At 39.3% G+C, this 14,213-nt stretch overlaps 1 protein-coding gene across 1 annotated transcript in view; it reads right to left on the bottom strand.

Annotated features, from left to right (window-relative positions):
* LOC306861216 (rho guanine nucleotide exchange factor 39-like) overlaps positions 1-14,213 on the bottom strand; it is a gene marked incomplete at both ends in the record, with an annotated part of 40,825 nt that overhangs the window by 1,871 nt on the left and 24,741 nt on the right. Inside the window, 4 exons of the mRNA XM_079403363.1 lie at positions 2,599-2,684; positions 5,817-6,046; positions 10,406-10,534; positions 13,332-13,402. Of these exons, the coding sequence (XP_079259489.1) occupies positions 2,599-2,684; positions 5,817-6,046; positions 10,406-10,534; positions 13,332-13,402 (516 nt within the window). The remainder of the gene's footprint in view (positions 1-2,598; positions 2,685-5,816; positions 6,047-10,405; positions 10,535-13,331; positions 13,403-14,213) is intronic.

Genomic DNA, 14,213 nt, shown 5'->3' with positions numbered 1-14,213 from the left:
TAATAAAAAAATTAAATAATGCATATTACATGCATTATTGATTAATGCCAAAAATTTAAATATAAATACATGAGTAAAAAACAAACAAACAGATATTTTCACTATGGTCTTTGACTTATGGACCAACAGTACATAATCTTATTATGATTCAATATCAATCAGTAGAAGAATGATAATTCAAAAAGTTTTAAAAAGAAAAAGAAAACAAAGGGATAAAAACAACACCACACCGTTTTCATATTATCAGTATTAGTAAGTCTTTCTTTTAATATTATTTTAAGAAAAAAAGAAAGAAAGAAAGAAAATGAGAGAAAGAGACAAAAGCGTTTGAATCCGGGAAAGAGTAACTAAATCAAACATCTAAACTTTTTTTGATCCAGCACAGGAGACACTGTGTCTATAGCGCAGGATATTGGCGTGTTTTTTTTTTTTTGTCTGGTGACATGAAAAGGATGTATTTGGTTTGTATAGGAGACGTCTATCTGACCATAGAGTTGAGCGGATCTGCCTCGATGAGAGACGCTCACATTTGTCATATGGCTCCAGCCGCCTTCATCTCATGTCATCGAAACCATCGATTGCAAACTGATTGAGTCCCCTGGCCAACAACTAGTTCTGTTGTGTATCTGCATATATGTGTATGTGAAACCTAAACCATCTTCATCTCATATAACAATATTCTTCTAATGAGAAAAAAAACCCATCACAAATATTACAATTAAAACCACTTAGATGGAAAATATATTATACTAACTTATTTGAATCATTGATTTAGTGATGTTGATTTCTAGGCATATGGCAAAGGAAATCGGAGGGAATGATGTGCTCTTAAGTTTCAGACGGCCTTAAGGGCCTCGATATGTTTGTGGTCTTGCTTCAAGTCAATAATCAGTGGCATTAAGATTACTGGTATGCAACAACTGAAAATAAGCTCATAGATTCTATTTCCCAAACACAAACAATAGCAATAACATAATACTGTATCGATAACGGGAATCTGATAGTGTTTTATGAAAGGAAACGATTACATTTGCACTACAGATAATCATGGAGGGGAACGAATAGAATCAGAAAGGCAATTGTAAGTCATGTGACACGGATCTGTGACATGGCTCGTGTCAAATATGAAGGTAATTAAAAAAGGACACAAGAGTAATGAATCCCACAATTTAAAGGGGACAAATAATGATACATTTTGCTTGATCTTTTGAAATACCATAAAACTCTATTAAACAGTTGAGTCAATAAACACTATTTAAACATACGGTTTAAACTTTCAGAACTCAAAAAGAGCATTCATTGAAACTAAACTGCAATAATGACTGTTTGACACCATGTGTAGCACCTACAGCTCTGCATATCCAGGAGTTTAGATTTATGTTTAAGATGGTCCCTGATTTTTTCAGTCCAATCTTAACAGTTTATGCGCTGTATGCCAGCGCAGATTGTTTTATGCACCTGTTTTATTAAACCTGTTGAAGGATTGGACGCTTAAAAATTATATTGGACCTGTGAGCAAATAATAAATGAGTGAAGGAAAGTAATAAAAAATTACCTGTTTAATTATACGGGTCAGAGAGAAGATGGAAAATAGCATGAGAATTATGGAAAATTTAAATTCAGTTTCTGGACTTCAAGGGAAAAAAAAATAAAAATAAAATGAGGACAAAATGTATACTGTAAATGTATACTGAACATACATCTGTCTCTTAGGCATAACGGTCAATGCATGATGCATTTTAATGAACAATTCACATTATTAATGCAATGACTTGAATACACCTCTTCTATGTAATTTTCTGAATTAAAATAATTCAGATTTTAAACAGTCAAAAATGTCAAGATAATACAGCTGTCTTGATAATATAGAAAGTTGAATTCAAAGAAAAAAAGAATATACATGCATTTAAAAAAATTAAATAAAAATGAGGGTAATATGTATAATATGCATGATATATATTTTTTATTTTAAAATGTTTTAATATTAAAATAATAATAATTATTATTATTTTAAATAAAAATAATAATTAAAGGGTAGGACTTACATAAAAATACACAATCAATCATCAGAATATTAATTTCAAAATTTCCCCCAAAAAAACAAAAGTACTGTACTCCATTTTACAAGTAGGACAGCAACTGGACTATCTTTCTTTTTCTCACACACATAGTGTTCCCCCTCATACAGTAGCAATCACCTCTGACCTCAGCCACCACAACCTGTCCAGCTCGGTCTCTAATTGTGCTCCCCTGGGCCTGTAGGTTGGGCAGAAGGCCACATGTGAGGAGCTCCCTGCTATGAAGATGGCATGAGGTGACAGTCTGTCCCTCCCAATCACTCAGACAGTGCTAAACTAATTAGCCAAGCCTTGAGAGCTAGGACTGTCCCCTGTGACGAGCTCGCCCCATGTCAACCATCGCCCTGTCCTCAGGTCCTGTGAGAGAGTAAAGGGCACTGATGTTATGCTAACACTGACTACAGCGTAAACGGCTGATGATTATGAGCTGTGTTGATGTTTTAACTTCAAAACCTGGGTGAAGTTTAGGATTTTTTAGGAGATGATTTTTGAGAATGCCCATATAGACAGATTGACTCACCCAACAGCCAAGCAGAGGCTACGGTAATCATTAATATCCCCCTGATCATCGGACATTAGAAGCAGTTTGGCCCTGGCGAAGGTCAACTAGAAGAGAGAAAATATTCAGTTAGAGGAAGAGATTGAGAGTTTATGTATGATAGAAACTGATGAAGGATACTGAAAAGCAGTGATGTTGGTGTTACCATTTGGTACCAAACATGCACATCCACATATATTTATGGTATAATGAAATTACATTGCTTTTTACTGAACCGTCTCTCGAAAAAGGTAAATACATCTTTAAAAAAAAACCCAACATTTTTGTTGTTGTGCACATAATTCCTTTGGATCACTAGAGGGCGTCCATGAACTAGTTTTTTTAGCATCGCCTCCAGTGTTTACATGGACCACGGTCTCAAAATCTCAAACATTTGTGATCTTCTGATTCACAGTACTGACTTCAGTTCTTCAGGCATATAGCCTATAGATGTAAAGGACGAACAGCCACAATTAAGCATTTTAAAGGCTTAAACTGGCTTTAAGATTAATTTTAATGCATAGCATTGAAGGTGAGAATTTAATCCACCTCACAAAACATTAAAGAACATTGTCAATAACATTAGTAGATAATTTAATGCGTTTAATGATTTGATTTTCAATCTGATACAAAATAGGTCACGAAAACGAGAACCATGAAGGAGCTGCAGAGGAAGCAACCCATTCTCAACTCAAGCCCAAAGGCGCACAGATGTGCCAGTTGATGCTCTCAGCTGCTAATTTGGCAATGATCTGCACTTGGAAGACAAGTTTTCTGAGCTCGGCCCACGTTCTCCGCCTCCCGTCAGATGGCTCATCCTTGAGTCAACAGCAATTACCATCACTCATCCGCACTGAGGAGACTTTACTGCTAGATTACACATGTCAAACAAGACAACGGGAACCATCCAACCCCAAACAAAGGCAGAGGCTTTATCCTCGGAATAATTACAATGGGGACCCATTAGAATGGATTATAATTGGAGCCTTGAAAATATTAAATGACCTTTCACATTTACCTGAGGCTGCCGGAGTGGAGGAAACGGCAGCAGTTACCGACAGCATATCAATAATCAGGCCTAATCTTTATTACGACTGGGGACGGAATGGTAATGATGAGCGGAGCTGGGTCTTTAATGGACACCTGGTAAAAAGTAATGACGCTCCAGTTATATTTTAAGTAGTCGGGGGGGGGGGGGGGGTTACGCTTGTTTCTCATTAGGTATTAAATAGATTAAGATTTCAAATGTCCCATCATCAAAAGTATTATCTAATTACCGAGTTCAGTGAGTGAGGCATTGCAGAGCGTGATATTAGGGGTCCGCCGCATGGGGGTGGGGTGGGGGGTGGTCTGATTTATGCACAAATAGATTCCACTTCTATTGCAATGCGGTAATTAGGGATTTGTCAGGAAATCTGACCCTCTTAGGTAGAAATTACTTTGTATAATACAAACGGTGGAGCACGGAGCCTCTTCGACGCACATAATTTCACTTGATTATTTATACATCAAAGGGAATCGGTCATGGATGCAGAATAATATTCAAGGAGGTGGAGGAAGAAAGACGGGGAGCCATGAGAGGAAGATGGAGAGACCAAAAGGGAGGGGGATGCGAAGATGGGAAATGCGAGAGAAAGAGAAAAGGAGGGAAGAAATTATCCGTATACAAACACTCTCTCATCTAGACAAATGGATAGGGGAGAGAGAGCCAAAAATTTTCATAGCGCATTTTCCTATACTACTACTACTTTCAAACTTTGCATATAGATTGCCATGGCATTTCCAGCTGTCAAATTTAATTTTGCTTTAATTCTTCACGGCCCGTCCAGGGAGGGGCCAGAGAGTGCTGACAGCATCTTTCCCCTTCGGTCCAGGTGGGAGGCGGGTGGAACCGGAATCAATAATGTGTCCTTATGAGAAATTACACCTAATGCTATTGAGTATGCATTTGAGGCCTCTGTGGGATAACAGGCTAATGAAATGCCATTTCTAGCCATTAGATAATATGCAACCTCGGCCACGGCCCAGGCGGGGGAGAGGAGAGGAGTGTGGAGCACTGACAGGGTTTCGGGAAGATGCATTCAGTGGCCGAGCGGAAGAGATGGATCTGTGATCTAATCTGATGGAGTGACGTGAGCGCCTTCCCACACTTCTTTAGAGCAGGTGGCCTTTTTAGGTCTATTCCATGTGCCAAAAAAAGCATACTTGCGACATGAGAGGTCGTAGTAATTCCGAGACCACTAGCGCCCTTAAATCTTAGAAATTCCCAACGCAATGCTGTAAAGTATTATATCCTCCTACATCTTTAGGTTGTATTTATGTAGTTAATGAGTATGTATGTATCATAAATAATTGTAAATTAGTTCTCAGATTTATGCTATTTTATAACCAACTAAACCGCGTGGAACAAATGCCTTTGTGGTGTACGATACATTCGTCTGAATGTTTCATGAGAGTGCGGAGATCATTTAGACATAATTTGTTACACAGCGGCAGCACAGAGACCTGGAAAGAGATCAAGCCATGTGGAGACATTAAAACTTGAAGCCATATGAGGAACGAGTAATTAGCGCAAGAAGGAGAATGATAAATTGATCATTTTTGCTAACTTGCAGATCAACTCATTCTGAGAACAATAACTGTGGGGAGGGACATATGGTTCAAATATAGGCTATTTGATGGATTTGAAGACTGCCTATGAGGGATTTTAATGGATAAAAGTGTGTTCTCCACAGATTGCCAAAAAATACTTGGGGTTGTAAGAATGCATTGATCCACCAATGAAAATTTAATGCATTGATTACAGAATCTAAAAATCAATTGTAATTATTACAATAATATCCAATGTACTGTGCATTCAATCATTTTAAGCTCACCCAATTCCCCAGTCTAGCATTGACGTGGACACTTTTATTGGAGATTACATGTTAGTATTTTTAATAAAACACTTTTTTTTGGCAATTATTACTCAATATACAAAGACAATCATAAGCATGCCAATAGTAAGCAGATTTCTAAGAAAAGTGTAAACATCAGCACGCGCGGCGTGACTTTTAGTGGAGTTAGTGGTTCAGGAACAACACACTTCAAATTTATGAATATCCATGAAAATAAAAAATTTATCATACCAACATATGTGAGCTGAATTATGAAAAAAAAAAAAATCCATCTGAATTGTAAACATAGCTGTTTTAACTTACACTAATAAGGCCTCCCTCGCTTTTGGTGTGGTCGAAGACTTTATCCACTGTGCACTCCTTTAATGGGTAGATTCGCTGGCAGGCAAACTTATCCCCATTGGTAGGATGTATGGGACTGCATGGTTTGGCCTGGAGCAGGATGTCAGAAAGCAGGTAAAACATCTTGGGTTTTGCCTCCATGCCTTTAGGGGGCACTGTCTTTAGCCAGCCTTCCCGAATGTACCACCTCCCTACGATGAGAAGAGATAACAGGGAAATGGATGAAGGACTTACCTATTGTCTACCTAAAAAGTCAATTTCAAGCAGAGAATAAAAAGCAGCATGTTTACATGACTTGAGACGGAAAAGAGACAACCAATCTCCCTTCTCAGTGATTGGCAGTTGCGTGATGGAAACTAAATTAGATGCTGACATTTGGATAGATAAGATGAAATTTCATTCCTGCTACTGATTCCTTAATTGCCCCAGTGAACCTTGTGACTGCAGCTCTGTCGATAGCAAGAGCGTGGAGCTCAAAATGGATGCTCTGAGCGACAGACAAGCACTCTATGATTAGCAGAAGGGTCAAGTAGGGGTCAAACCGCTTTTTAAAAATGCCACAGGTTTAATATGAGGCAACAACGAAGACACATTCTGTGATACTCCAGGGGATACTACATGTGCAGATTGGATTTAATGGTTTCTTTGGCTTCTTTAAATTGGTAACATGTATTTACATGGCCAAGTTCTATCTGGATCATGCAGGATAGTCATGCCTGCCAATTTCGGTTGCACATCCACAATGCTAACAAGCAGGGGTGTGGACTTGACTCGAGACATGACTCGGACTCGAGTCCCAAATTTGATGACTTGCGACTCTACTCGACATAGTTAAAGAAGACTTGAGACTCGACTTAGACTTTGACAGCAATGACTCGAGACTTGACTTGGACTTGAGCCCTGTGACTCGGAAAGACTTTATAATCAGATCAACGTCGTTATCACTCTAGACTGGTGCAGCGTGCTTGCGCTTGACTGGCAATAAGCCAGAGACTGCGTTCTGGGAGTGCTTGATATAGGCCTACAGTATATGCTAGTATAAATTAATGGAGTAATAGCATAACTTATGACAAAAGAACCAAGAAAAAAAAATAAAATAAAAATGATATGATTCGTCTAGTAGCTATCTCCGCTTGTGAAAAGCGTTGCCCTGCCCGTTTGATCGCCGCCCAGCAGAAACACAGAGCGGGCATGAGAAACGAGAGGTGCGGCCACGATCACTGGTGCTCGCCTCATCATCACCCTGACCGCTGCTGTTAAATGCTAAACATATTCCTCACTTCTTTTGTTTGTCCGACACCGAGGTGCACCATGACTGACGGATCCACATCCCGCCACGACCCTCGCAGCTCTGCCAACTCGATGTGCTTTAATTTTCTTTTTTTTTGGTAAACACCTCTCCAAGACCTTTTTTTTTTTTCTGTCAGATCTCCACTGTTTTTGTTCAATCAGTTGCATATTTTAATTGCATGTGCATTTTATTTTATTTAAACCTCCATTAAGTTTAAAGTTAATCCATAATCAAGATTTAAATCTGAGTTTAAAGTTATGGTGCAAATATTAGGCTACTTAAATCCAGGATCAAAATGATGGGTTAAAATGTAAACCTGCTTATTTTTAAAGGTTTAAAGCTTGTTGCAAAATAATTATTAGATAAACCTTGATTTAAGCTAGATTTAAAATTAAGCTTTGCAAAAAATGTAGCTATAATATATATATATATATATATATATATATATATATATATATATATAAAAAAGGCAATTGGCCTAATGATCATTTAAAATATAATTTGAAGAAGTGTTTATTTCACAAAATGATTTGTGAATTGTAGTCTATATATATCTTTAAAGTATACTCCATTTTTCTCCCTCTTCACCAGGCACTCATTTCCCTTTTATTTCTTTCGGGATCTTCTAGTTCTTTCAAAGCAGTTCTTTCTGCATTTCTGCTGACGTGTTTTTAAATCTGTTTCATTGAGGTTCCAAATAATGGCTCATTGGCTTAGATATAACACCTATAACACCTTATGCACACATACAAAGTATTGCAGCTGTTATTTCTATGAAATTATGTTGTCTTTGCTATTCTGTTATATTTTGGCACGATCCCTAAATTGAACTTGAGTAGTTTTACTAAGGGCACCCATCTCACATGAAATTAAACTATGTAAAACATATTCTACCTGACTTCCTGATATAAATTACTATAAATTTGATATGGTAATTAATACTGAGACACTAATTTGGGCAAAGAGCAATAATGACTTGTTTAAGACTTGAAGCTAAAAGTTGAGGACTTGCAACTCGACTTGGACTTGCCTATATTGACTCGGGACATGACTTGGGACTTGTCTGTCTTGACTAAGGACTTGACTCGATAATTGAATGCAAAGACTCGAGACTTACTCGTGACTTGCAAAACAATGACTTGGTCCCACCTCTGCTAACAAGTGTACAAACTCAATAACAAGACACCCAGTGCCAAAAACATCAAGTTGTCCACAGGTATAGTGGTAAAGGACCCCCGCTTCTGTTTAATGTGAATCTGTATGCCTCAAATACCCGTCACTGGTTTGGACTGACATATCCAAGGAAGGCTTCTTCGGCTCAGTTCAAAGAGCAGGAACTTGGCGATTCCCCTCTTCATGTTGAACACTTTCAACTTTCCCTGTCAAAGAGCACCTCTGCCCAGCTACAAAGGACCTAGAGGTTTGCAGGGTGCTAAAGGTTGCACTACAGAGCGGCCGGGTCCTCCTGATGTGACCAAGCCAAAGACCCAGAGACACATAAAAGCATTTCTCGATTTGAAAGTGATGGAATGGCAAGTCAGATCATTGTTAATTTTGAGAAGGCTTTGTTGGATAGGTTACCCTTTCATGTCAGTTAAAAGGGGATTCAGGTCTACATCTATCATCTACAGTATTCAAAGCACAGGAGCCCTCTTTTTAAAGTTTTGTTTTGATTCATGTTACTCGATTGTATGAACAATTGTGACTTTAAGGCCAAAACATATTCTACTATGCAGGCAATACAAACTTTACAATTACACAATGCTGGATTCATTGCCGCAAGTAGGAGTAATCGGTCTTCTATATTCACAGTGCATTCACGTCATGTCGGAATTACCGTAATTATGGGATGTAAAGTCTGAACATACCGAGTATACAATTTGTAATATTTATGTTAACATCTGAATCCTTTATCCAAGTCAGAATCCTGTAATTGTGGTAATTGCTAAATCAGTTGTCTCTTTTAGGCCAACAACTGTTATGGCAGAGCAATACAAGTTACCTGAACAATACCACATCTGGATTAATGGCACAGATATTTGAATGTGACTTTATTGCCCCCTTGAGGAGCACACTTTCAACGTATAAGATGATTATTTTACTGGTTAGTTATTTGTTTCTGGCATAAAACATCTGCACTTAACTGGCCAAAGGGGGGATTTGTAGCATCATCCAAAGGGCATGGTAGCATCATCCAAAGGGAACGGTCTCATCTTTCTCTCTTCATCTTTCTATTACGCTCTGTAGGCCAGATAGTTTCTGCTTGGCCCTTGGAAAGCTGTGGTGGCGGCAACGTCCTGCCGAGGACTCCAAGGAAACAGACAGTCTGTCTGCCGTATCAATGTCCCATTGATTCAAGCTTTGCGTCTGAGAATTACACTGCCCTTATCTCCAAGCCGGCCACTTAATATTGTTCAGGGGCTCCGAAGCCTCTCATCTGTCAAACATCACATTCGTTAGGGCACATCTGAGGAAACGGAGGGGTTGGGTGAGATAAGCTGGGATGGCCTGGTTCGGTTTGGCCTTCTGAAGTCAGAAAAAGTGCAAGTGGAAGAAAAGAAGCCTTATTGGACAAGAGAAAGGACCTCGGTAGAATTCTAGAGTCCTGGAAAAACAGGATGAGAGAGGTTTTTTTACACTCTTCCTACATCCGGCGCTGTGTGAAATGAGCCCAGTGCTCGTTGGGTATTCATCGCCAGCCTCCCAACCACCTTTGTGCACACACACACTCTCTCTCGCTCCCTTTCTCCCAGCTTCCTTTTTATCTGCCGGCCCACAAGATGAGGAGAGGCGCTAATTGGTCCTGGGGGAGATTGGCAGGCCAAGGCATTCACGACAAGGCCCTCTCTGTCTTTTTCTCTCTCTCCCCCTTCCTTCTCCATCTCCTTCTCTTTTGTTTCACACGTGGGCATTCTCCCTTGGGATAAATAAGAAGGAAGAAAGGACCTCCACTCCACAAGTAGCACAAGAAAAAAAAGATGGAAAGCACTGACTTAAGGCACACTTCCCTTCCATTACCAATTAGCGGTGAGAACTTGTCGATAAATTCAGTTAATTCTCTCGTCGGAGACTGCGATTGTGGCTGGCGAAAACAAAACCGCCTGCTATCGCCTCTATTGATTATGGACAAACAGCTGGGTCTCTTTTAAACAAGACTGCTTTTCCACACTCTTCCCCCTGACCTCCTTCATCCGCTTAACTCTCTGGCTCTCCACGGAACTCTGGGAGATAAAAAGAATGGAAGATCACAGTCTCTAACCTGGAGTCAGGATTCTGGTCTTTCGGCCCTTCAGCTCTTTCTGGACTCTGCGCAGCTGCAGGTGGTTCTCATGGCTGCGAGCGTTGTCCTGGATCCGCTGGGCGACCTCTGAGATGGCTTTCACTGCCTCTGCACCGAAAGGGCACATGGCATGAAACAGCCGAAGGGACTGAATGGACACATAACCAAACTCTGCGAGCACAACAAACTAAACCCAACACTAAAACCCTTCCTTATGCCAAGCACACAATGAAAGACCAAAGCATGTCACACTGTGTACATTTAAATACATAGTTTATAAGTTTTCTGTCATTTTGGTAAACACTTCACATGACTAATTGCAGATTAGATGCATCAATTATGAGATCACTGTTATGTGCTTGGAGGAAGCGCAATTCGAAAAAATACAAACTTCCACTTCGCAATGCACTTATTGCAGCTCTCAGGTTAGTCGGGACACCTGAAACCATATTTCAAACCATTTTTTTGACATCAAAAAGTGACAAGCTTCAGTCTTGTGTGTTTGGCATTATTTCTAGTATTTGTTCACAAATACACTGAGTAATGAACATGGTCAAATGCATTTTTTTGTGTGTGTGTCTTAATGGAATTAATCTAATGCAAATCAATGATTTATTGTAAATAATAACAATATATGCACTTCTTTGTAGAGTGTTAAATCATTACCATAACTATAATTTGATGGTTCCATAAAAAAGTACACATAGTTCAGTACAGTAATATGAACAAGTGTGTGACCTATTTATGCAATTTTGAACTTATTACAAGTGTCAAACGAGTAATAAAACAGCGTGACACACTAATAAGTGCACACCCATAGGCGTTCATGCATTATGCAGACTGCATTATTGCATATGATAATAACAGTTTGTTTTTGGCCTCCACACAATGTTTGATTTCACCATCAACCCCCTGGAGAAAGATGAGGGTGCATTAACACATCCAAACACCACTGATTGGGTGAAGACCTTGCCATAGGATGTTGTGCTAACCATCAAAAGCACAAGGCCTACATACTTTATCTGAAACTTTTGTATTTCTGTCTGCCTGATAAACACGGTTTCTGTACAAAATAGATTTCGGTGGTTCATTGGTTTATTGGAAGCAAGCTGTGCAAAATAAAAGTTAAATAATGTAGCGTGAACTCGTTTTCAGAGTTTCATATGGTACTTTTTTAGTTTGCAACTAAAATTTTAAGGAAAACATTTTGCCAATTACCGTGCCTGGAATTCATTAACTAATGTAGACATCATCAACTCATTAAGAAGAAAAAAAGAAACACAAACAAGCAGATGGTTACTAATTTTAAACCCAGCTTTGGTCTTATTGACTCTAACAATTCAGACAATGAACAGCGCTCGGGGCGTTTGCCTCATAGTAAAATAATCACAGCATAATTGAGTCGCTTATCTTTAGAACAATTACAAGCAAAACCAAACAAAGTGACTGTTTAGAGATGACTGGGCCTCTCTCTGTACGTCTCTCAGTCCTTCCCTTTTAAGAAAACCCTCTCTATAATTGTGTTTCAACAGAGCTACGGCTGATGCATTATTAATACCATCTCATTCCACATTCTACGAACACTTTCTCTCTGTCTTTTTATTTTAGACATTCAGTATGTTTAAACAGAACTCGGTCTGAGGAGTTCTCGAGTGTTAACTTTTTTTAATTAACCTTTGACAGTCTTCACGAAACAAGTTGAGGAGATACTTGGCTGTAGGGAAACGCAGAAGTTAACCCTCCAAAACATACGCGACTGACGAATGCTGCAATTATGGTAATTAAAACAGTGGCGTTTCGTTGCATACGTGAGCATGTGTGATAAAAAAAGAGCAATAAATGGGGGGGGGGGGGGGGGGGATCAACACAAAAAGAAAACTGGAAAACAACAACAAAGCCCCTTGTGAGTTTCACTGCTAGTTTGCTTAATCAGATACAATATAATTTGTCTGGGGTTGTTTTTAAATAATTCCCTTTACAATAAATATGCCTAGGCCGATTGAGGAAACTTTTTCTATTTCTCTCTCTTCCGCTCCAAAAAAAAAAAAAAAGCTAGTGAGCTTAAAAAGCAGCTCTAATGAGAAGAGGAAGAGGCAATGGAGGGGCAAATCTGGATATGTACCTTCATCTTAGAATCAGGGGCTGTTTTAATTTGTAAGCAAAAGCAGCAAGCAACCAATGAGATTTTAATTGATACACATAAATAATTCCTTGTGTACACTGGCTCTTAAGTTGGATTTGCTGTTTATTTGACGATAGAAATGAGTCATTATCGGAGCTTCTGTTGATGCCGGAGATTTTATTTATTTATATTTTGCATGTTTGATATCCTCTGATCTGGTCCCTATTAATTATGTCAAAATCCACATCGAGAATTTAGACTCACGTTAAGCTTTGCTGTACTTTCATCCTCGGCGAGCAAAGCCACCCGGTGACAATAACAACTCGTGAGCGCTACAACAGGGGCCCAGAGTTGTTCTTTGTCACCCTAACAAAGACAAGGGAGGCTGTCTTTTCGGCTGCCAACTTAAAAACTTTTTTCCCTTTAAGACGCAGGTTTGTTTTGGCACCATATGAAACGATTTCAGCATTTGCACCTTCTTCAACAGGCCATGGTATCCTCCGCAATGCTTATCTCTGCAAAGCACCTCATCATCACAAACACGTTGAGTGATCTCTTTTTAGGTTGCTCTGTAAGTGACAGACTAGAGTGGAAAGCAAATTTGACAAGCATAACAAGTGTGACTTTGGGTGAATGTGATTCCGCAGCTTGATACAGATCCTGACAATAAACAGATAATAAAAAAAAAAATCTAGACAGGCTAAACCCATCAACATTTTTGTCACAGAGCGCTAACAGGATAAGAGAGTGTTTGTCGAATTGCGAGACGGCGGTGCCTCTTACTTGAAAGCCGCTGAAACTCCGGGTTGTCTGGACCGGTGTTCTCTGTCAAGTCCCTCAAGAAATGCTTGTACCTAAAAAAGCAACAAATAAACAAAACATGGCACAGGCTTAATGCAGCATTTCTATAAATACACCCTTAAAGCGCAAGAGAAAACCGATCTCGGCATGTCAGGGTAAGCAGGTCGGACAAGCGCTGTCAACGTAAGACGACTTCACTCGCATTAAGATGCGTTTAAGAAAAAAAAGCTTTTCTTTTTGAGAAGGAATAAAGAGCCATTCAACCTACAAAATTATACTAATGTGCTGCATTTCTGCTTTCTCCTGAACAGATTTTGTGCTATTATAGCGGCACAATGAGGATGAGGAAAGGATTTGAAGGAGGATGTAAAAATAGAGGCAGAAAAATGAGAATGTACTTTCTTCTGTCCGGGTCACACAAACAAGTGCACGGGGTCATACTTTACATTCACCTCTGTTCAGATTTTTTTTTATATTGATTATTGTGCTACTCTCCCCTGATGACACAAAAAGGTTATAAATGGCTGGGTAAATCAAGGGCCCAATTAAGGAAATGACCCCTATTGCAAGGTGAGGACCAAATTGAGAGAGGAGAAAATTTGGTGGTAATTCATTTCATGTTTCAGGGATGGAGATAAAGATAGAGCGAGTCTTAATGCCAGAGATTACAGTTCACTTAAGCAGAACTCCAGCGACTAGAGACATCAAAGGCCTCTTTCAAATGAGAAGGCTCTCAGAAGAAGTTTGACTCTGTGGTATCGTCACAATTGGGAATACGATTCTCTACAGTTTTCTGTACTTTGATTGCAGTGGAACTTGAAAAGTTTTGGAGGGAGCGCATTAGCATTACACAGGTGTATGCAG

This window comes from Barbus barbus (assembly GCF_936440315.1).
Source record: "Barbus barbus genome assembly, chromosome: 42".
Lineage (NCBI taxonomy): Eukaryota > Metazoa > Chordata > Actinopteri > Cypriniformes > Cyprinidae > Barbus > Barbus barbus.
This window is presented reverse-complemented; position numbering and strand designations above follow the sequence as displayed.